Source organism: Gopherus evgoodei, chromosome 2 (assembly GCF_007399415.2).
Source record: "Gopherus evgoodei ecotype Sinaloan lineage chromosome 2, rGopEvg1_v1.p, whole genome shotgun sequence".
Classification (NCBI taxonomy): domain Eukaryota; kingdom Metazoa; phylum Chordata; order Testudines; family Testudinidae; genus Gopherus; species Gopherus evgoodei.
This window is the reverse complement of record NC_044323.1, coordinates 264,670,036-264,692,029: the sequence shown is the minus strand read 5'-3', so window position 1 is coordinate 264,692,029 and position 21,994 is coordinate 264,670,036. Positions and strand designations below refer to the sequence as shown.

The window sequence follows — 21,994 nt, the reverse complement described above, 5'->3', positions numbered from 1 at the left end:
AAACCCTATGTATCCTGGAAAGCGACACAAGGGATAGTTGCCAGTGCCTGAAGGCTCATTTTACCTACCTGAAAATCTCAGTGTACTGTGACATAAATTGTTGAAGCTTCTGTGCATGTTCTGCTTGGCTAGTGGTCTTACAAACTGCATGCTAAAATGTAATATTGTCGTCCTTACTTTTGTGGAATTCAGTACAGTGTACTGAAGTGGTGCATATATCAGATTTTATTATTTTTTACATTGGTATTTCATTAATATGATGTAAAAATATACTGTTGTGTTTCACACCTCATTGTGAAGGGTTTGCTCTTGTAGTTTAGGCTTAAAAATTGTCAGCTGCAACTAAAGGGAGTTTTCTTGTTTCATACGGGGATACAGCCCACCCACTAGATAGGTCTTTTTCTTATAGTATATGGCACTGTTGACACTCACTGCTGTACTTTGAACTGGTGAAAGTTCTCATGTAAAGAAGAATTATAATGTTATGAGTACTCAACATGGGGAGAGTGTTGAGTTTTCGTAAATCTGAAAGTTTGGCCAAACAAGGGAGATATCTTTCAGGGAGCTGAAGGTGTCTGTCCTTGTTACCTTATGGATGCTGAAGTGATCAGGGCTATTTAATTACTCCAAGTCTCAATTTTGAAGTACACTGGAACCTCACTAGAACACGGGATTTGGGATCCATGCGTGGTACCGTATTAACGCGGGGACCACTTTAAAATGAATTGCAATTAAAGTAATTAAATTTGAGATCCATGGCCATGACCACGTTATATGCAAATTTGCACTATATAGACGCGTGTTCTAGCGAGGGTCCAGTATATATATTAGAATGGGTATATGGGATTGGAGTAGCCTTCCAGGACCTTGAGTGCCCAGGTTAGCATAGGAGATGCATAACAAAGCTTTTTCCCATAAGGAAGTAACTTGTAGACTGAATCTGACAGCTTTATTCTTCCCAGATAAATATCTACTTATAGTAGATGGCAAACTGTGTTTACTTAGTGACTTTGGGGCAATGAATTTTTAATATGTAAAACTGCTTAGTTCAGCATCTGGGGAGTACACAGTGAGACTGGATTAGGACTTAATTTTTATTAAAAATCTGATCCCCATTTTTGAGTGAAAACTTATAAGGGAAATTGTTAATGTTTTCCCTCTGTATTGAGGTTTTTAACACTCTCTTTATCAACTTAAAATTTTTAATTATTCTCAGTTTCTTCTGTGAGATCGGTAGGCAGACCAGATATTTGCTTTGAGCCTGGGTTTAGGACCACATTTCAGGAGGAACTCCAGAATTTTTTCTCCAAGCAGCACATATGGCAGATTCCAAGTCTCTTTGTAGGAGAGCTTCCAGAGGTTTTTTAACAATGTCTGTTTCTTCATCAATTTTGATGTTTTTCCCTTCAAAATCTGCTAAACTTCAAAAAAAATTTTCTTCCGGCTTTCTGAGGAGGATTTGAAGAACACTTCTCCTAGACAGGCAGTAGGCCACACAAACTGAACCTTCAGCTACCTTGTGGGTGAGGTCTATGCTGAGATGGTTGAGCAGGCTGTCATAAACAGATAGCTAAGGGTTAATGTCTCTTTCACCTGGAAAGGAGTAACCTGAAACACCTGACCAGAGGACCAATCAGGAAACAAGACTTTTTCAAATCTGCGTGGAGGGAAGTTTTGGGGTGTGAGTTCTTTGTCTTGGGTCTGACCCTCTCGGCTCTGAGAGTGATTTTTTCTATCTCCTGGCTTTCTACTCTTCTGTTTCCAAGTTGTAAGTACAAGGATAGTAAGACAAAAGGTTTATATTTTCTTTTGTATTTACGTGTGTGTAGTTGCTGGAGTGTTTTGAATTGTATTCTTTTTGGATAAGGCTGTTTATTCACTTTTTTCCTTAAGCAATTGACCCTGTATATTGTCATCTTATTACAGAGACTATTTTTAATGTCTTTTTCTTCCTTTTTTTTTATATAAAGCTTTCTTTTTAAGACCTGTTGGAGTTTTTCTTTAGTTGGGACTCCAGGGAATTGAGTCTGCAGCTCACCAGGGAATTGGTGGGAGGAAGAAGTCAAGGGGAAAATCTCTTTGTGTTAGATTTACTAAGCCTGACTTTGCATACCCTCTGGGTGATGGGGAGAGATTAGATCTCTCGGTACTTGTGTTTCCAGGACTGGAAGCAGGGAATCTCCTAGGGTCGTCCAGGGAGGGGAGCCTAGGAGGAAGTACCAAGGAAACAAGGAGAGGGGGTTATTTCCCTTTGTTGTAAGACTCAAGGCATCTGAGTCTGGGGGTCCCCCAGGGAAGGTTTTGGGGAGACCACAGTGAACTAGGCACTGTATAATTCCTGGCTGATGGCAGCTTTACCAGGTCTAAGCTGGTAACTAAGCTTGGAGGTTTTCATGCTAACACCCATATTTTGGACGCTAAGGTCCAGATCTGGGAAAAAATGTTATGACACAGGCCACCTGAAAGCTCCTTTCCCTGAGAACAGGCTAGAATCAGTGGCATTGAATGAGGGTATGTTTTTTTTAAACCCCTCCCTGCTTCTCACCTACATATTGGACATATTTCACTGGAACTTTCCTTAATCACTGAAGCTCACAGAAGGAAGAAATTCCTGCTACCAGCCAGCGTGTAGACAAGATCTGTGCTGAGGCAGTTGAGAAGGCCCCAAAGTGCACCCTCTCTTCCACAAGCTGTTTTACTTGTGAGGGCTCAGCTGCATAAGAGGTACCAGTTGCTGTGACCTCTGATACAAATGACTCAGTTGTCTCTAGTAGCTCTAGCTTGCTCAGTTTGTGTGGTCTATCCCCTTCCCTAAAAGATGGCCTTACCTCGTTTCCCCTTCCAGGCTACAGGGGTCCCACAGGAGGCCATGAAGTGGCTGTTTTCCTTAGGGAGGCATGCAGGACACATGCCTGTAGACTGTTGTTTCAGACTCCCAGGTAAAGCACTCTCCCCCTCACAGGATCGCCTTACCCTTTATCTCAGGGGTTTGGCCCAGGGACTGGTGAATATGTTGCTCACAATCAGTTAAACAAAGGAGAAATCTCTAAAACTGGGGTTTTGAGCATGGTACCTCAGACTTGGCTAATCTTCCCAGAATTAAGCACAAATAAGGGTCTAACTTTACAGGTGCATATGTTTTTAGAGAATGAAAGACCTGTTTTTTTTGTTTTGTTTTGTTTTTTTAACCTGCAAATGGAAGGAGAGCTTCAGTTTTTCCTCACCTGGTTTGAGGGTATGAGTAAGGTGAAGTGAAAATTCCTAAGGACTAAAGGTCTTCATTACTCTCTGCCTACTGCAACTTCCTTAGTAAAGGGCATAATCATACCAGCTGGCAGAGTATTCCTGCCAAACACACAGACTGGAGAAATAAGATTGTCACTCAAACTAAACTTCAATACATCCACATGAGCCTTGAGAATATTCTCTTGTCTGCATTCTCTTATCGTGGAGATCTTTGTTCAACTGGGAGGCCATTGATGAGCATGTTCCTAAATAAATAAATTACATAAAATCTACCTTTAATGAGATTTCATTAGCAACTTTCCAGGACTGATGCATGTGCTGACATTCGAACTTCCAAAGGCTTGTTCTGGGAACAGCTGTTGTGCCATGATAAGAAACCAGAATTGCAGAATATCACCTGATATCCTTCCAAATATTTTGTTGATGAGCTCTTTGAGTGTAAAGACAAAGCAGTCGTCGAGCACTGATATTTTAGACATGGGATTAAGTCTCTTCCTCCTTCCAGTGAGAGAGTCTTCAGACAACCTTATCTCTGTTTCCTTTGAAGCCATTTTTCTTCCTGGTTCCAGTTTAAAGGTTGCCCATTAGGAGGAAGCCATTGGTCATTTTTCTCAGAGTTGGAATACCAAGGCTTGGATTTGCTCGAAAACCATCTAACCCCTAAAGTTTATCTCGAGTTTCCAAAGTTGGGGAAGCTCTCCCCTCCCCATGAGGGGTGATTCTCATGGGAGTAAACTATCCAAGCAAATGGGTGCTTGACACAATCAGGGAAGGATATTCAACGAAACTCATATATTTTCCCAGGAACAAGCACCATTGTATCAGAAGAGGAAGGGTGTAGTAGTCCATCTCCTACACATTGGAGAACTAGAACCAATTCCATGTGGAGAGAGAGATTTTGAAAAAGGCATAACATTATTTGTGGTACAAAGAGAAACAATGGTATACAGCCCATTTTGTATCTCTGGTCTCTCAACAAGGAGATTGATATTCCAGGGAAAATAATCTAATGCTATCATTACAGCATTGTTCCCCGAACTTCAGAATATGAAAATAAACCTCTCGGAGATCTATTAAGGATATGATTGGGTTGAGTCACATGGATACATCAGCTTCTGCTACAATAAGAAGCATTTTTAAAAGAGTACATCGCTTTTGGACTTGTAAATTCTGCATGGGTATTAACGAATGCCATGTGAACCCTCCCTTCATGTGAAAGGGATATTACCCTTGTCAGGCCAGTCTTCTCATTATGTTACTTAGGGCCCAGCCACAATTGATACCAATCTTTAGAAACATGGCAATGTTTGGGAGAAAGGTGTAATGGAACAGGGTGCCCCAATTACCCCTTATGCTCCTTTCAGTTCTCCTTGGTAAGCTGAATTCTCGCTCCCAGTGAGTTATCTATGACTTTATACAGTGCACTGTAAAGACTATTTGTGGAGGGAACTGAAAGAAAATTCTGGTTTGTCTGGGAATTTTCATTCTAGGACCTTCCTTGTCACCTGTCCGACTCTCCCGCAGAGGACTGCATTATGTCTAGGGTTTTTTCTAGCTGTTGCTCGCGTTTGAAAGGAGGAGAGTGTTTCTCTGAGAAATCCCTACGTTTCATGTCAGTGTGCTGCTGCAAATCGTTGGAGTTGAATAGCAATATTAGATTTTTATATAGTATGTTTCCAAAACTGAAAAATATTGTTGTTTGGGAGAGTTCACCCTGATGGACTGTACTAAGATCAGGCTTGGAACAAAAATCTGGCTTGTTTCCAGTTGCTGTGGGAACAGGGATCCATTGTCAAGACTGTCTGATGTGGAGAACCCTAGAATGAAAATTCACAGCTAAGTCAATTATCCTTACCCCTGTTGCTCTTGTAAATGAAGTATCAATAACTGCACAGTTTTGGTCAATGCCGTATCTTTATTTTTTCAGCTTTTAAGATGTTAATATATATTTGACCTTTTGAGTAAGTCTTTGAATATAATCTAAGGCCATGTCTACATCTAAAATTTTGCAGCGCTGGTTGTTACAGCTGTATTAGTACAGCTGTATAGGGCCAGCGCTGCAGAGTGGCCACACTTACAGCAACCAGCGCTGCAAGTGGTGTTAGATGTGGCCACACTGCAGCGCTGTTGGGCGGCTTCAAGGGGGGTTCCGGGACGAGAGAGCAAACCGGGAAAGGAAACCAGCTTCCCCGCGGTTTGCTCTCTCGGTCCCGGAGCCAGCCAGCAAACCGCAGGGAAGGAGACCTGCTTGCTCGGGGTTCCGGGACCGAGAGAGCAAACCGGGAACGCCGCGGTTTGCTCTCTCGGTCCCGGAGCCAGCCAGCAAACCGCAGGGAAGGAGACCTGCTTGCTCGGGGTTCCGGGACCGAGAGAGCAAACCGGGAACGCCGCGGTTTGCTCTCTCGGTCCCGGAGCCAGCCAGCAAACCGCAGGGAAGGAGACCTGCTTGCTCGGGGTTCCGGGACCGAGAGAGCAAACCGCGGCGAAGCTGGTTTCCTTTCCCGGTTTGCTCTCTCGGTCCCGGAACCCCGAGCAAGCAGGTCTCCTTCCCTGCGGTTTGCTGGGTGGCTCCGGGACCGAGAGAGCAAACCGCGGCGTTCCCGGTTTGCTCTCTCGGTCCCGGAACCCCGAGCAAGCAGGTCTCCTTCCCTGCGGTTTGCTGGCTGGCTCCGGGAACGCGAGAGCAAACCGCGGCGAAGCTGGTCTCCTTTCCCGGTTTGCTCTCTCGGTCCCGGAACCCCGAGCAAGCAGGTCTCCTTCCCTGCGGTTTGCTGGGTGGCTCCGGGACCGAGAGAGCAAACCGGGAAAGGAAACCAGCTTGATTACCAGAGGCTTCCTCCTTCCACGGAGGTCAAGAAAAGCGCTGGTAACTGTCTACATTGGATTACCAGCGCTGGATCACCAGCGCTGGATCCTCTACACCCGAGACAAAACGGGAGTACGGCCAGCGCTGCAAACAGGGAGTTGCAGCGCTGGTGGTGCCCTGCAGATGTGTACACCTTCAAAGTTGCAGCGCTGTAACTCCCTCACCAGCGCTGCAACTTTCTGATGTAGACAAGCCCTGAGTTAAAAATTAAAATAAATAAATAAAATCTATTTTGCTCTTATCCAAACTGTATTTGCTCTGAACAAGTCATGGCTAATTTCTGGTACAACACCAAAAATAGTAAAAAGTCCTTGGCTTGTTTATGGTTTCCTGGAGATCCTTGAAAAACTGATGATCTCAAATTTGTAAATTAGTAGATGTCCTGAGTGAAGATTAATTTGTCTATAAAGTGCTTTAAGATACTTTTGTAATTTCATAAATGCAGTATAATATCGTTATTGATAATTGATTTGCATGCAAAACTCCCCCACACCCAAGTTCTTAGGATGCAGTGGATTGTTTCTTATTAACAGCATGGTTGTTTTTTCAGCTAACAGTAGCACTAGTGCAGTGCACAGTAGTGCTCCTTAAAAAATGCAAGTCCCTTTTTCTCACCTTATAATAACTTGCAGAGAAGCTGAGCTGTTTCTCTGCATCACTCTTTACTGCAGAGGGTATTGCAGGAAGGTGCCTGCATTGAACCTGCTCTTTTCTGGTAATAAAGATGAAGTGCTATCACAGATTGAGGTGTCAGAAGAAGTGCTGGACCAAATTGATAATTAAACAAGTTACCAGACACGGAAGGTGTATATTAAAGAGGTCTGAAAAATCTGAAGTATGAAACATGTGACCAGCTAGCAAAAATATACAATCTCATTAAGAACAGCTACCATATTGAAGAGTACCAAATATACCTAAATATAAAAAAACATAGTTCTAGGGGTGATTTGGGGCTGACCAGTAAGCCTTACATCTCTTCTTGGGTTCCGAGAAAGGTGATATGAGAGAGAGACTATGGGCATGGAAAAACTCTCCTCTGTAGAACAATTGAAAAGAGGGGGGTAGTTTACCTAAGAAATCAGATTACTAAAAGGGGACATGATAAAAGCTTATAAAATCATGAATGGTAGAGAATGAAGCTTGGGTGCTTCTGTTCTCCCTGTTGCATAACCAGGGGTCACTCAATGAAATGGAAAGGTGGCAAATTCAAAACTGACCAAAGGGAAATATTTTTTCACCAGCTGCATAATTGGATAGAACTTAGTTGACATAGGATGTAATTTATATGGAGAACAAGAATATCCAGAGTTGTCACAGTGAATGCTAAATTCTTTTAGTTCATTTGAGAGCTCATCATGGCTGTATGGATTCACAATTTATTCTGTATACTCAGTCCTCTTGGTTTGTGTGGGCCTTTCATGCAGCAACAGATTTTTTTAAAAAAGTCATAGGGATACTCAGGGGAAGTTAAAAAAAGACAAAAAAAGACTGTGTTCTCCGTTTAATAGCTTTATTTAGTATTACACAGTAACTTGTAATGGTCAGTTTAAAACTGATGTTTTACAGATCTTTGTTTTGGTTACAGGGATGGTCGAATGCTCTTTGATTATCTAGCTGACAAGCATGGTGTAAGTATTATTTTATTTTTACATTTTAAAATATGTAAAAGTAACAGGTTAAATTATATTCAATCCAACAGTCTTGCAATATGAAGAACTTTGCACCCTGGCCTATCTGTCTAGTTTAAATGTAGCTGATGCAAAACTTCTTGCATGAAAAATATTTAAAAGCTTAAATTGAACTAAATGTGTTACAAACTTATGAAAGCAAAGAAATCTGGATATTAACTGCATCCTTAAAAACTTGTGGTTATGCTTAAATATTGTAGTACTTTCTTCTAACATTAGTGTTGTTACTGTATTCAGCAGAATTAATAAAAGGTGAAGTAATTGTTTCAGTTTCTGTGTTTTAGTTTGTCTGGTCACTGCTATCATTGCACTTATCATCCAAAGACCCTGAAGCTCTTTACAGGCTACTTATATATCTGTAATTAAATGTGACTCTACCCACTGTTGAGTCATTCCACAACCCATTGTTATACAATCTCTTTCATAATGAAGACAAACATTTTGTATTCTTTTTCAGTTTAGACAGGAGTACCTAGACACACTCTATAGGTATGCAAAGTTCCAATATGAATGTGGCAACTATTCAGGAGCTGCAGAATATCTCTACTTCTTTAGGGTTTTGGTAAGTAGTTGTTTTTTACTTAAGTATTTAGGCCACTTTGTTTTCTGTAAAAATTCTTAAATATCCTGATTTATAAACTTCCTGAGACAATTATTCAATGCAAGAGGAATACTGAAAAGATACATGAGCTCAGAACTAGTGATTTTAATTAGTTATTTGCTAACAGTTTCATATTCTGTTACTGATTATAGGGGAAAACTCTGGCCTGTGTGCAGTAATCTATTTAAATTGCAAGATCCTTTTGTCAGGGAACATTTTCATTTATATCTTGCGCAATGCCAGTCATTCATAAATAATGATATTGTGTAGTAACTGTTGAAAAATAACTTTTCAATCACTAAACTTGTGAAAATGTGATTTTTCTGTAAGAGTTCAAGCTTATTTGCATTACAGTTGTCTTTTTATGAATGCTCTCCAATAACAAAATCCAGGATTTTGTCTATTCAGGTTGATATGAGTGTGCCTGCCATTTTGTTACTTTGGTCAGTTCTTGAGATCAAACAGAGAATTCTATTTACAAGAATTCTCTGCTAGAAGTAAATGTAAAACACCTGCCTAATTTCAAGAACGGAAAAGAGAAACAAATGTTTCTCAGTATAGCATATGTATGAATTGACCGAAACCTAGTTTGTATGTTTGTTTAGTCTTATCACACCTGACTGTGATCTTTAGAATTGCAATGTTAAAATGAACACTTTTAGCAAAATTTTCAAGTGCTAATTTTTGTTCTAATTTAAGTTTTAAAATTTGTAAAAGTTGTAACTCACTGTATTAGGTACTTCCTGTTTTTTCCTGTAAATCTAAACTGGAAGAATATTATAAACTGTAACAGCTAAGAATAAGCATTTGCAATCTAATTCCTGTGTACAAAAAGTGATGGTGAAAAGTTTACAGGTAAATTGAAGGTAATCTGTGGTAATGCTGAATTTACAGCTTCCTATAAAGAATTCTATCTGTCTTCCCTTGAATATTATGGAGGATTTAGAAGAGTAAAAATTGTGCTTTAGAAATGTTAACAGCTTAAACAAGGATTGTAGAACTAGAGCCATGGTTTCATTTCTACTACATGAAAAGAGTTGGTTATTCATGTCATTTGTTAATGCTGGGAGTGAATTCTGAGAATGAAGATTTAGTGTCTTGTTAGAGTCCCAGCACAGTAAATTTATTGTTACTGGTCAGTGAGTGACTGTGCTGTTGTGCTAGCAAATGGAAATATAAGGTAACTGCTGGAAAATCCAGATATTGAAACTGTTCTAGCATATCCATCACTGAAAGCAGTTCTCTATGAAGAGCCAACTGTAATGACATGGAGTTGAGCCAAATAGTGCACATGAACCTTAGCAGCAAAAAGTTCCTGCTAAAGTGCAGCAAAAAGCTTTTCACATTGGCACTTGGAACATGTGTAGTTCTGATAACGTTATGTTCCTTTCTAGAATGTATGAGTGGTATTTGCAAAGTAATTCCTAGTAATTGTGTATATTTACTGTATTTTGTTGCTTGCCGTTAATCTATATTTCTTTTTACTACTTTCTATATTTTATTTAATCTTTTGGATAAAATTCAATGGTTCTGCTTATTCTGTTAATTGGCTACAATTAGATGGTAGGTGGGTTCCAAAGCGAATAACTAATAGATTTTCACAACAATAATACAATGTTTTGGTTTTTTTACCAAAATAAGGCTGAAAGAGTGGGGAGAACGTATTTCAGTATCAGGGTAGCTTTTGACAAGAGAAATCTTATGTGACCCATTACTCATCAAACCTTTTTATACAATAACGTATTCAATGAGGTGTATGTTTTATGTGTTTGTGAAGAACTATTTTTTTGTGTTTTGTTTCGGATAGAGATGCTATGGGCATCATGGGCAGTTGTCCTAAATCCTCTCCTTTGTGTTTCAGAATTTGAGCATTTAAAAAAAATAATAAAAAAAAAAAACTGTACAGTGGTTCTTAAAAATTACTCTTGAAAGCAGTTTTAGTAAAAATAATGTATGGTTCTGGTATGTTAGTACCTTGAGCAGATACTTATGTTACTCTTTTTGGTGGGAGAAGATTCATTTAAAGTAGTGGTTAGTGAAACATAAGCTATGAAAGAACCATTGTAACTGTGATCTGAGATTAGAATTTGACACTGTGAATGACCTAGTGTAGTTCAGTGTTGTATAAACTAAACCTGATTGACCCCAGAACTACCCTTACTTGAAACAGACTTGGTGAACTGCTCTGAGGAAAAATAGCTTTTAGGGGGTTTGGCCATGTTCAGGGACATACTATCTAATTTAGTAGGACGTGTTTCTGCCACATGCTTTTATATGAAAGGATTTTCTATCTCTTTGAGGTGGTCTTTGTATATACTCACTTGTGGGATGTGGTTCTCTAGGGGCCATTGAGTTTTGGGAACCTCTTCTAAAAGCATTGCTTGTTAAGGCTGCGCGAGCAGCTCTGTATGGCACCAAACATTTGGAGCTAAAGTTATTAAAATGCCAAGTGGTCGTCAACCATTTCAGTGTTATCAATTTGAGTACCATCACTGTGTGCCTAGAATTTTGTGTGTGTGTGTGTGTGTGTGTGTTTTTAACCAGACTTTTCTGTTTTAAAAGGAGCAGATTTAATATAGTTAATAGTTTTACTAGTCCTGAAATGGTTTTAGATCAGTGGTCCCCAAACCTTTTACCTTGCGGCCCTCCCTCCCTCCCCTGAAGCCAGGGCCGGGAATGGGGCCATGACTCCAGGAAGACCGGAAGTGGACAAGGGTAAGCGGGGCTTGGACCGGGAGTGGAGCTGTGGCCGGGGCCCTGGGTGCAGGGCCAGGAGTGGAGCTCGGTGGTGCTCGCTCTCCGTCCCTCACGGGGGCTGGCCCTGCCCCCAGCTGCTCCCACATGAGTGTTTTGCTGTGCCCCCCTAGGGGGCGTGCTATTTTTTATTTACCAATTTTTTTACTTAGAAAAGCTTAGGCCAAGTGATTGTATGGAATTTTATATTTTAAAAATAGTAGCAGCAGGTATCTAGTACATTTAACCAAGTAAAAGTGTTAAATTATTGTACTTATTGTAACTGTGTTTACTAATTTGAACAGGTTCCATCAACAGACAGAAATGCTTTGAGCTCACTTTGGGGAAAATTGGCATCTGAAATTTTAATGCAGAACTGGGATGCAGCCATGGAAGATCTTACAAGATTGAAAGAGACTGTAGATAATAATGTAAGTGAAAGTTTGATCACATTCATATATTTAAGCTGAAGGGTGGGCAGGCTAAGAGAAACATGAAGAAATCTTGCCAATTTAAAAACACTATCTTTTTTTGGAGCTATCTCTCACTTTGCTCTGAGGAGAAGCTATGGTTTACATTGCTCTTTTGCAGTCTCTTCTTGCCAAGAAATATTTGCAAAGGAGCCATTCCCAGTCCTCATTTGTTGGAGAGAAGACCCCAAGTGTGGCTTTTTGGGGGCAGTGAAAAAAGGAAAAAGAGCAAAAAGGGTAAAAGAGGGTCCTGGAAGACTCTTTGAAAAGAGAGTGAAGAGATTCAAACATACATGGAATTCCATTACAAAATCTAAGCCAGGAAGAGGAAATAAATGAATGTCAGTAGAATGTTTGTAAAAACACTGATTTATTGAAATTAGTGCAATAAAATATTTTATTTGAAATGTCATATAGCTAAAAATCTCTTGCTCCTTAAAATTGTTCATGATTCCCTTTCATCCGATTTAAAAATGTTTGTGAATTTGAAAGATGCTTCCGTTAAACTAAAATTTAGATAAATTCCTATCATACAGGCATGTCTGCAGCCTGCAGAAGGATTAAATTAAGGGTGGGGTATCATCAGAAGAATGCATGCTGGGGCAGCACAGCATGTGGAAGTTGTTTTCTGGTTGAGTACCGAATAGTATTACTATTCACTGTCCCTATAAGGCATGAAGATGCATTACAATTTTCAAGGCCACATTTGACACAAAAATAACATCTGTCTGAAAACAGTATAAACTAATCTGTGTGCATTAACTGATAAAGATTTGAGAAGATTTCTTTATTTTTGTGTTCAGTATTTGTCATAACTTTGTTTAGTTAGTTTCTTCTGTCTTTTGAAGAAAGGGGATCTTGGCATTAGCCTCAAAGTAGCTGTTGTAATCTCCCTCAGAGACTGGGCTTTAAGGCAGTCAATCAATAGTTCTAACACTAATATTTCAAGAGCTATCTGGAAGTGCTATTTCTGCAAATGATGACACAAATATAATGTAGTTTGGCAGATAGGTAAACTTAAGTATGCCAGATTTCCCAATGTTACCTGTAGTTTGTGGGTATCCATCACTATTATGTTTGAATTGTCACCAGGATATCTGTTATATTTGAATTGCTGTGAGGAAAATGCCGTCCATCTTGTCTTAAGAGAGAGGATTGATTGGGCAACTTCAAGAAGGCTTGGATTTTTCCTTAAGTCAGAGTTGCATCTAGATGTGTCAGCATGGAAGAATAGCTCTACTATTCTTATGGTGTAATTTGACAACAAAGTTAACACTTTGGTAACACATTCCTTTAAGAAATTATTTAACAGTGATGATTAAAAACATATGAAAATTGTAACAATACAATTTGTTGGGAGAAATATGGAAAAAATTATAGTTTCCTCTGTAGTATCTTAGGGCTAGTCTACACTGGCCGGCAGAGCTTTAACGTGGCTTGGGGAGTCGCGGCAGAGCGCTGGGAGAAAGTTCTCTCCACGAGGGGCGTGACTCCCAGCGCTGGTGCACTGTCTACACTGGTGCTTTACAGTGCTGAAACTTGCGCTCAGGGTGTTTTTTTCACACCCTGGAGTGAGAGAGTTGCAGTGCTGAAAAGTGCCAGTGTAGACAAGCTCTTAGTAATGTGGAGTGGTCATAAATGGTATGTGTGTATATGTGTAAGTATGTAGATGGAGAAATGACGCTACACAAAGTTTGCTATGTTTGTGCAACTATTCCACCACAACATTCATTCTTGAAGTAAGCAGTATTCACTCATGACTACACTTGTTAGTATGAGGGAAAATCTAGCTACTGGAATGTTTGTCAGATATCTACTTAAATTTCTGACAGTGGCACTGATTGCCAAAAAATGACCTGAGAAGAGTGGGTTGGTTTATGGTGTCCTTTATGTGATTTCGAGAGAGAAACTATTTCAGAGTGGTCTATTTTTAAGTGGTTGTCTCTCTAAATGGAAATCTTGAAGGTTTTAGTACATTTTCAAATGTGTTTTGCATTGTCTGGCTGAGTGGCCCATGATGCCAGACAAGTTCCTCTTCATCTTCTAACTCCCCTTTTTAAAGTTTCTGAATCTATATGGTTACAGCAGATTGTGCCAGACTTTGGTGGCTAGGGGAAATTTCATAAGGAAGAATATCTGTGCTAGTACTGTGATCGCAGTTTTTAATGCTAGGATCACTGATCTACTGTGCATGGTCATTACCTTGCAGCTTTCATTCTTTGCCAGTCTGTGGAGGTTGCTGAGTTAACCTGTCAATGAAGTGGTTGGTGCTGATGGTGGGAGCTGAAACTAATTTTTTTTTTTTGCAGGTGAGGGAGTTGAATCCCTTCCTTTAGCACTTCTGTTACTTAAGTTTTACAATCTTTATTTTAATCCTGGGGTGGGGTGATGATAATGTATTATCACCCTCTAAGAGTATTGCAGTGCTGAAAGCAGTATGTAAGGGTGTAGGCAGTGATGAGCTGGAGCTGGTTTGCACCTGTTCACGCGAACCGGTTGTTATATTTAGAAGCAAGTTTAGAACTGGTTGTAAAAGGAGTGGACAAACTCCGGCCTGCGAGACCGTCCGATCTGGCCCGCCTGAGCTCCTGGCTGGGGAGGCTCCCCTGGCCCCTCCCCCACCTTCCCCCCCTCGCAGAGTCCAGTGCCAGCACTCTGGACTGCTCCTGGGCAGTTCTGCAGCTCCTGCCACTTTCAGCGACATAAGGGGGTGGGGCTGCAAGCTCCAGCGGGCTGCGTGGCATCCATACATGCTGCCCCGAGCAGTATGGTAAGGGGGCTGGACCGGGGCTGGGAGGAGGGGTTGGATAAGGGGCAGGGAGCAGCTGGAGGCAGCAGAGGTTCTGGGAGGGTGGTCAGGGGACAGGGAATGGGAGGGGATTGGTGGGGGGGCCCTAGGGTGCAGTTAGGGTCGAGGGGTCTCGGGCTTGTACTCACCAGATGGCACTTAATAACCGGTTCCCTACCGGGTTGTTGCCGGCACTTCAGCAGCAGGTCATTCACTCACTCTGGGTCTTCAGCAGCACTGAAGGACCCGCCGCCGAAGTTCCACTGAAAACCTGGGGCGAGTGAAGGACGTGCTGCCAAAGTGCCGCCGAAGACCCAGTAGGGAACCGGTTATTAACATTCTGGCAGCTTATCGCTGGGTGTAGGGGGGAGAAAGGCTAACACTGTGTGGGAAACAACTTGTTCTGCACTGTCACCTCCTATAAATTCATGAGAGCCATGAACCAAATTCAGAATGATAGAGGAGAGATGGAGGGTTATAGACATTACCATGATGATCCAAGGAGAACTTCCATAGTATAGTCATGTTTTCATTGCATATTATCTGCACCAGTTTAAAATTTTATTTTGTCTTGTTTTCAGTCAGTCAGCTCCCCACTCCAGTCTCTTCAGCAGAGAACATGGCTCATCCACTGGTCTTTGTTTGTGTTCTTCAACCACCCAAAAGGCAGAGATAACATCATTGATCTCTTTCTCTATCAACCACAGTAAGTTGCTTGTAGTGTAGACATTAACATTGTAACGAGGCAGAAAGTGGGTGTAGGACAAAAATATTTAACAATGATATGTCCAGTCTTTTCAGTCTATGGGCTGAACATATTTCAAAAAGATTCAGAGGCTGCGTTAAACACTTTATTTGCCTACGTTCCATCAGAGCTTTTTGAATGCCTCACTTCTTTTCCTTAAGACTGGCAGCCCAACAGGGAAGCTAGTAATGGAGCAGCAAGAAAACTATGCTGCTTCCTTCCCTTTTCCCTCTCCTTAGGTGCACAGGTTGCCAGTAGGGAAGGGACAGCAGCCATTCATGGCACTGCCATTTTACTCCGAACCTTCTGCTGGGGCTGCTGAAGAGGTAGTATCATCTGCTTCCTTCCCTCCCTGTTGTAACTATAGGCCTGATTAACAATTTCATGATATGGCTCACTTTCAGTTCATAATTATGTACACATTTTCTTGTTGGTCTTTTTCAAGGGCCGCAATTGCCTCTGAACACAAGATGGATATAGTTGCTTTAGAATTACAATGTGTGTATGAGCCGAAGAATGCAATATTTAATATATACACTGTTGTTACTAGATGTAATTTTTAAACATGTACTTGTGTGCTTAGTTTTGTAGAGGAATATTAGTTTTAACTTGGATGTAAAGCCTCCTGAATGAGTTTAGTTATTTATTTTAAAGTTACAGGCCTCTGATGGTGGGGCAGCTTCTCCTCCTGGCAAGCTTTCTCTGGTTTGCCGTCGGAGAGGCATATGACCAATGTGATGTCCTTCCATTTGCTCTGAGCCACAGGGGAAAGGGGTAATAGATAGCACTGAGTGCTGCTGAGTCTTGGTGCACATTCCACATCATTGTGGTAGAGCTGGAAGGCTAATTGTGGATTTGGAGAATGCCTTCATATCACTCCAACAGTTCCTGAAAAGCTCGCTGGTCAGTTTGGGGGGTAGTTAGCCACTGTAGCACAGATGCCACTCTGCACCTCTTCTGAGACTTGTTGCCCGAGAGCTTCAAATGAGCTGGGAGAGCCCATAGCAGGGAAGAATATAGACAGGGGGATGTAGGGAATTGCTGTGGCAGGCCAGCTGATCCTCCGACACATTATTTCTTCAGCTAGGCACAGGGAAGGCAGAATCTATACCCACCCTCCCACCCCAACTCCCTGGGTTGGATAACTCTCTTCTGCACAGTAAAAAGCATCACAAACCAAGTAGTCTTACGAAGTCCCTCTGCAGCTTTGTATAGGTTTAAAAAAAAAATCGATGAAAAGAACATATAGCCCTTAGATGTGTGGTCAGCACTGCAGTAAAAGACCCACAGCTGGCTTGGGTTAGCTGACTGAGGCTCTCAGGTCTTGGGCTGTGGGACTATAAAATTGCAGTGTAGATGTTTGGACTGGGACCCTCCCTGCTTGCTTGCGGGGTCTCAGAGCCCGGACTTCAGTCTGTGTCTGGACATGTGCACTGCAGTCTTATAGCTGTGCAGTCCAAGCCCCATGAGCCCGTGTCAGCTGACCCACCCAACCCATGGGTCTTTTATTGCAATGTAGACTTACCCAAGGAAGTCCAAATGAAAGCTCTCTTGGTAAATCAGTTGTCTAAAACCATCTGGGATCTCTGAGAGAACGTGAGAGTCGACATCACTTTCATGGTCAATAGTATTAAAGGCTCATAAAATATTGGAGAGAATTGGTTTGGTCCAGTGGTCCCCAACGTGGTGCCCATGGGCACCATGGTGCTCACTGGGGAATTTATGTGCCCCCACCTAGTGCCCAGCAGGGGAGACAAGCTGCTGCCCTATGCCTGACGGGGACAGAGAACTCCAGGGCTGCAGGCTATGGGCACCAGCGTTCTCAGTCCCTGGCAAGCGCAGGGCCGTGGCTTAAGCCAGAGAGAAGCCGTAGCGCAGCGCCTGCTGGGGACAGAGAACTCCAGGGGTGCATGCTGAGGGTGCTGGTGTTCTCGGTCCCAGGCAGGCGTGAAGCCACGGCTTAAGCCGGAGAAAAGCCGTGGCCCTGCGCCTGCTGGGGACAGAGCTGCAGGCGCCGGTGTTCTCTGTCCTCGCAGTTTCTCTCCAGCTTCTCTCTTCTCTCTGGATTCATATATTATGTTATATTAAATATGATTTTCCGTATTATTTAATGTACAAATACAAAATAAGCCTTGAAAAATTGTTGGTGCCTGCCACACTCTTCTGAAAACATGAATGTGCTACTGGCCACAAAAAGGTTGGGGACCACTGGACTTTGGTCCCCTAAGCGGCAGTGTGAATCAATAAATGCTGTTTTATTTGCTGTTAGCATTAGTACCGTCTGCCAGATTGTAACCATATTTGGTGCAATAAAAACAATTTAAAAAATAATAAAATGAAATCTTGGTTATAATGAAACTGATACAACTTTTACCAGTACAAGCAAAAACTGCTAGGATTGCTGGTTTTAGGTGTGGACTTATTTTGGTATATTTCTGGGAAAGGGCTCTGGTACACCTCTGGTAATCTTGGATGTCATGAACGTCTAGTAGAGCAAGGTAGGTATAGCCAACTTTCAAAGTGTGTATCACTTACAGATTAAATCCAGGATCTTTAATTGCACTCAGGAACTGATGGGATCCCATTGAAGTGAATTGAGCACAGGCATAATGAGGTCACACGAGCCTGCTTTTCTAAGCACATGGACCAATGGATTCTGCTGTCCCTTATGTAGGACCGTCTTATTCCTCTCTGAGGGTATGTTTGCACTACGGGATTATTCCAATTTTACATAAACCGGTTTTGTAAAACAGATTATATAAAGTCGAGTGCATGCGGCCACACTAAGCACATTAATTCGGTGGTGTGTGTCCATGTACTGAGGCTACCGTCAATTTCTGGAGTGTTACACTGTGGGTAGCTATCCCATAGTTACCACAGTCTCCCCCGCCTATTGGAATTCTGGGTTGAGATCCCAATGCATGATGGTGCAAAAACAGTGTCGCGGGTGATTCTGAGTAAATGTCGTCACTCGTTCCTTCTTCCTTGAAAGCAACGGCAGAGAATCATTTCACGCCCTTTTCCCCCTGGATTGCCCTGGCAGACACCATAACATGGCAACCAAGGAGCCTGTTTTGCCTTTTGTCACTGTCACCGTATGTGTACTGGATGCTGCTGACAGAGGCAATACTGCAGCGCTACACAGCAGCATTCATTTGCCTTTGCAAGGTGGCAGAGACGGTTACCATTCCTATTGCACCGTCTGCCATTGTAAACTGGCGATGAGATGACAGTTATCAATCATTTTGTACCATCTGCTGCTGTCATGGGTGCTCCTGGCTGGCCTCCTTGAGGTCGGCCAGGAGCGCATAGACAAAAATGGGAATGATTCCCCGGGTCATTCCCTTCTTTGTGTTTTTGTCTAAAAACAGTCAGTCCTGCCTAGAATATGGGGCAAGTCTACTATAGAGCCAGAGAGCACAGCCGCTCTGGGTCAAAGCCCCAGAGATCCTGCAGAAATGATGAGCTGCATGCCATTCTAGAGGGTGCCTCTGCAACAACCTCACCCGTTGCTTCCCTCCTCCCCCAACCCTCCTGGGCTACCGTTGCAATGTCCTCCCATTTGTGTGATGAAGTAATAAAGAATGCAGGAATAAGAAACACTGACTTTTTAGCGAGATAAAATGAGAGGGAGGCAGCCTCCAGCTGCTGTGATAGTCCAGGCAGGACATTAAAGGGTGGGAGGGAGAGGAGCGCAGCCTCCTGCTGCTATGATAGTCCAGGGAGTACGGAATCTTTTCTTTAGAAACGAAAGGGGGGGTGGGGGGCTGATGGAGCTCAGGATCCAGCTGCTGTGATGAGGATGGTTACCAAGCATTTTCTACCATCTGCCAGGAATGACAGGGATTCATTCTCATTTTTACCCAGGCGCCTCCAGCCGACCTCATCGAGGCCAGCCAGGAGCACTCACGGGATGACGGTTTTCCAACATTTTGTACCTTCTGCCATCAGGAAAGGAAGGGGAGGGGATGCTGCTGTTCAGTGCCACAGCACCGCGTCTACCAGCAGCATGCAGTAGACCTACGGTGAAATTGAAAAATGGGGAGAAACGATTTTTTCCCCTTTTCTTTCACGAGGGGTGAGGGGGAGGCGTAAATTGATGAGAGAGACCCTGAACCATCCCAGACAATGTTTTTGACCCTACAGGCATTGGGAGCTCAGCCAAGGACGCAAATACTTTTCGGAGACTGCGAGGACTGTGGGATAGCTGGAGTCCTCAGTCCCCCCTCCCTCCCTCCCTCCATGAGCGTCCATTTGATTCTTTGGCTTTCCGTTACGCTTGTCACGCAGCACTGTGCTGAGTTCCTGCTGTGGCCTCTGTCTATGATAGCCTGGAGATTTTTTCAAATGCTTCATCATTTAGTCTTCTGTAACGGAACTCTGATAGAACAGATTTGTCTTCCCATACAGCGATCAGATCCAGTATCTCCCATATGGTCCATGCTGGGGCTCTTTTTGGATTTGGGACTGCATCGCCGCCCGTGCTGATCAGAGCTCCACGCTGGGCAAACAGGAAATGAAATTCAAAAGTTCGCGGGGCTTTTTCTGTCTACCTGGCCAGTCCATCCAAGTTCAGATCGCTTTCCAGAGCGGTCACAATGGTGCACTGTGGGATACCGCCTGGAAGCCAATACGGTCGATTTGTGGCCACAATAACCCTAATCCGACATGGCAATACCAATTTCAGCGCTGCTATTCTCGTTGAGGAGAAGTACAGAAATCGGTTTAAAGAGCCCTTTATATCAATATAAAGGGCCTCGTGTGGACGAGTGCAGGGTGAAATCGGTTTAATGCTGCTAAATTTGGTTTAAATGCGTAGTGTAGACCAGGCCTGAGAAAAAAACGAGGCTGCATTTTGTCAGCCAGTCTAATAGGTTGGTGAAAAATCTTTCATCTATTAACTTAAATATCTGGCTCTCCAAGTACTGGGAGTACTGATTATCCAGGAGGCCCTCCAAACTGTTGCTCTTTGGCTACATCCAATTAGCATTTTTCTTAAAATTTCCCATCATTGGTGTACCAGCAGTGGTAGCAATGGTGGGAGGACAAGTATAGACCTACTGCCACCAGCTCTGTGGAGGAGGCTTTAGAGATGTCTTTTATTAGTTTTCATTCTTGCATGTAGACTGCAGATTTAATGTCTTGGAGTAATCCGGCTGGGATAATTAAAGATGGTGTTGTCAACTAATTTAACTCCAGGTGACTCATCCAAAACCCCTTTTTCCCTAATCTAATCAGTGACTATTAAATTAACTGTTTCACTCCCAATATAAGTGTGTTGGTTTCCATCTCAAACAATTACAACAAGAAATTAAAATTGTAGAAAATATACCATGAAAAGAGATTTGTGTCCTGTGTTAATTGTGTTCGGGCTTTATGATGTTGACAGCTGTCCACTATGAACTGCAGACCTCCAACTAGCTTCTCGTATAGCCATGAAACAGCCATCATATGGTAACATTTTTCAATCACTGCCAATCAGGAGGACTTGAATTGATGCTTTCAGATACAATTACATTATTTTATCATTGGTGTAATTGTTGATGTTAGAGTAGTTTTGTGGTTTTTATCTTCTGTTTCTATTTTAATATTTGTATTACCATAGTACTCAATGTTTGGCTAAAATGTGTAAATTAGTAAAAATGTTTCATTGTGTTGTACAACCATGAAAGGAAATAATGTAAAGAGATGAGAAGAATGTAAGGAAACATGCAAGATTTCCACAATTTGAAGTTTACTAGTTTCACGCACTTAATTACTTATTAATCTAATATTACTGTAAATGAGCATTAAGCAACAAAGGGATAGTTAATTTAGGAAGAATTCCTTTTCTGTGGATAACAAATACAACTAATCAGTATCATATTTGATCCTGTAATATAAATGTAGAATGACAGTGCATTTTTAAATTGGTTACATCATATGTGCTGATAACATTGCCCGATTTCACTCTGAATTTAAAAATTGAGAGAGCTTGTGCTTTTGAATCTCATCAAGATGTAAAACAATATGTAGGATATCAAGTAAATAGGTGCAATTAGAGATGAAACTTTGTCTCAGTGACTTAAGATACAGGTGCTATTGAAAGAATGCATTTGTAACATAATACTTTGTATATTACTTTTCTGAGTCATAGCAATGCAATCACATTTTTTTATTTAGCAATTGGATTTTTAATCCTCTTTCCTTGTAACAGCATTATAAGAAATGAACTTAGTTTTCTAGAAAGTTTTACATTAACTCTTTTCACATGGAGTTCTTTGGAATACCGGAGAATTTAAAGCTTTTCAGTTTGTTAAATAGTAAAAGAAGGTAGTCTTGAATTAATTAATGTTTTAAATCTTTAATTTTCTTCTACCTGATGAAGGACCAATAAAGTATAATTAAAATGCTGCTTAGAAATGACAGCTGCACATCAAAAGCTTTTTTTTATAATAAATAGTTTCTGTCTTGGAGACTCCAGTTTCTGAACATCTGTTTGCAAGCCACATTTTCATCTCAAACAAAAAATAACAAGACACTCTCAAATTCTCACACTGAAAACATTAAACACATTATGTTAATTCTCCTGACTTTGGGTGGGTGTCTTACACATCAGTGGTTAATGAGAATGATGTCATTTTCAAAGCTTTAAATATTTAGAGGAGTTTTGATCTTATTTATCTAATTTTATTGACACATAGGCGACCTGAAAAAGTTAAAACAAGAAATTACTATGTCTTTGCTAATGTTTATTCATTTTCTTTAATAACAAAATGAAACTGGGCATTTCAGAACATCATTTAAAAACTTCTGTTTTGGGGAATCTAGTCACAGCCTTAAACATTTTGGTTGGCCAGCCTCCCTGTCTGATGTGA

General features: G+C 41.7%; 1 protein-coding gene across 1 annotated transcript in view; it reads left to right on the top strand.

The window, feature by feature from the left end:
- The window catches only part of EIF3E (eukaryotic translation initiation factor 3 subunit E), a 61,150-nt gene that overhangs the window by 12,898 nt on the left and 26,258 nt on the right, over positions 1-21,994 (top strand). The window contains exons 4-7 of the mRNA XM_030553703.1: positions 7,698-7,740; positions 8,258-8,362; positions 11,440-11,565; positions 14,974-15,098. Coding sequence (XP_030409563.1) covers positions 7,698-7,740; positions 8,258-8,362; positions 11,440-11,565; positions 14,974-15,098 — 399 coding nt within the window. The remainder of the gene's footprint in view (positions 1-7,697; positions 7,741-8,257; positions 8,363-11,439; positions 11,566-14,973; positions 15,099-21,994) is intronic.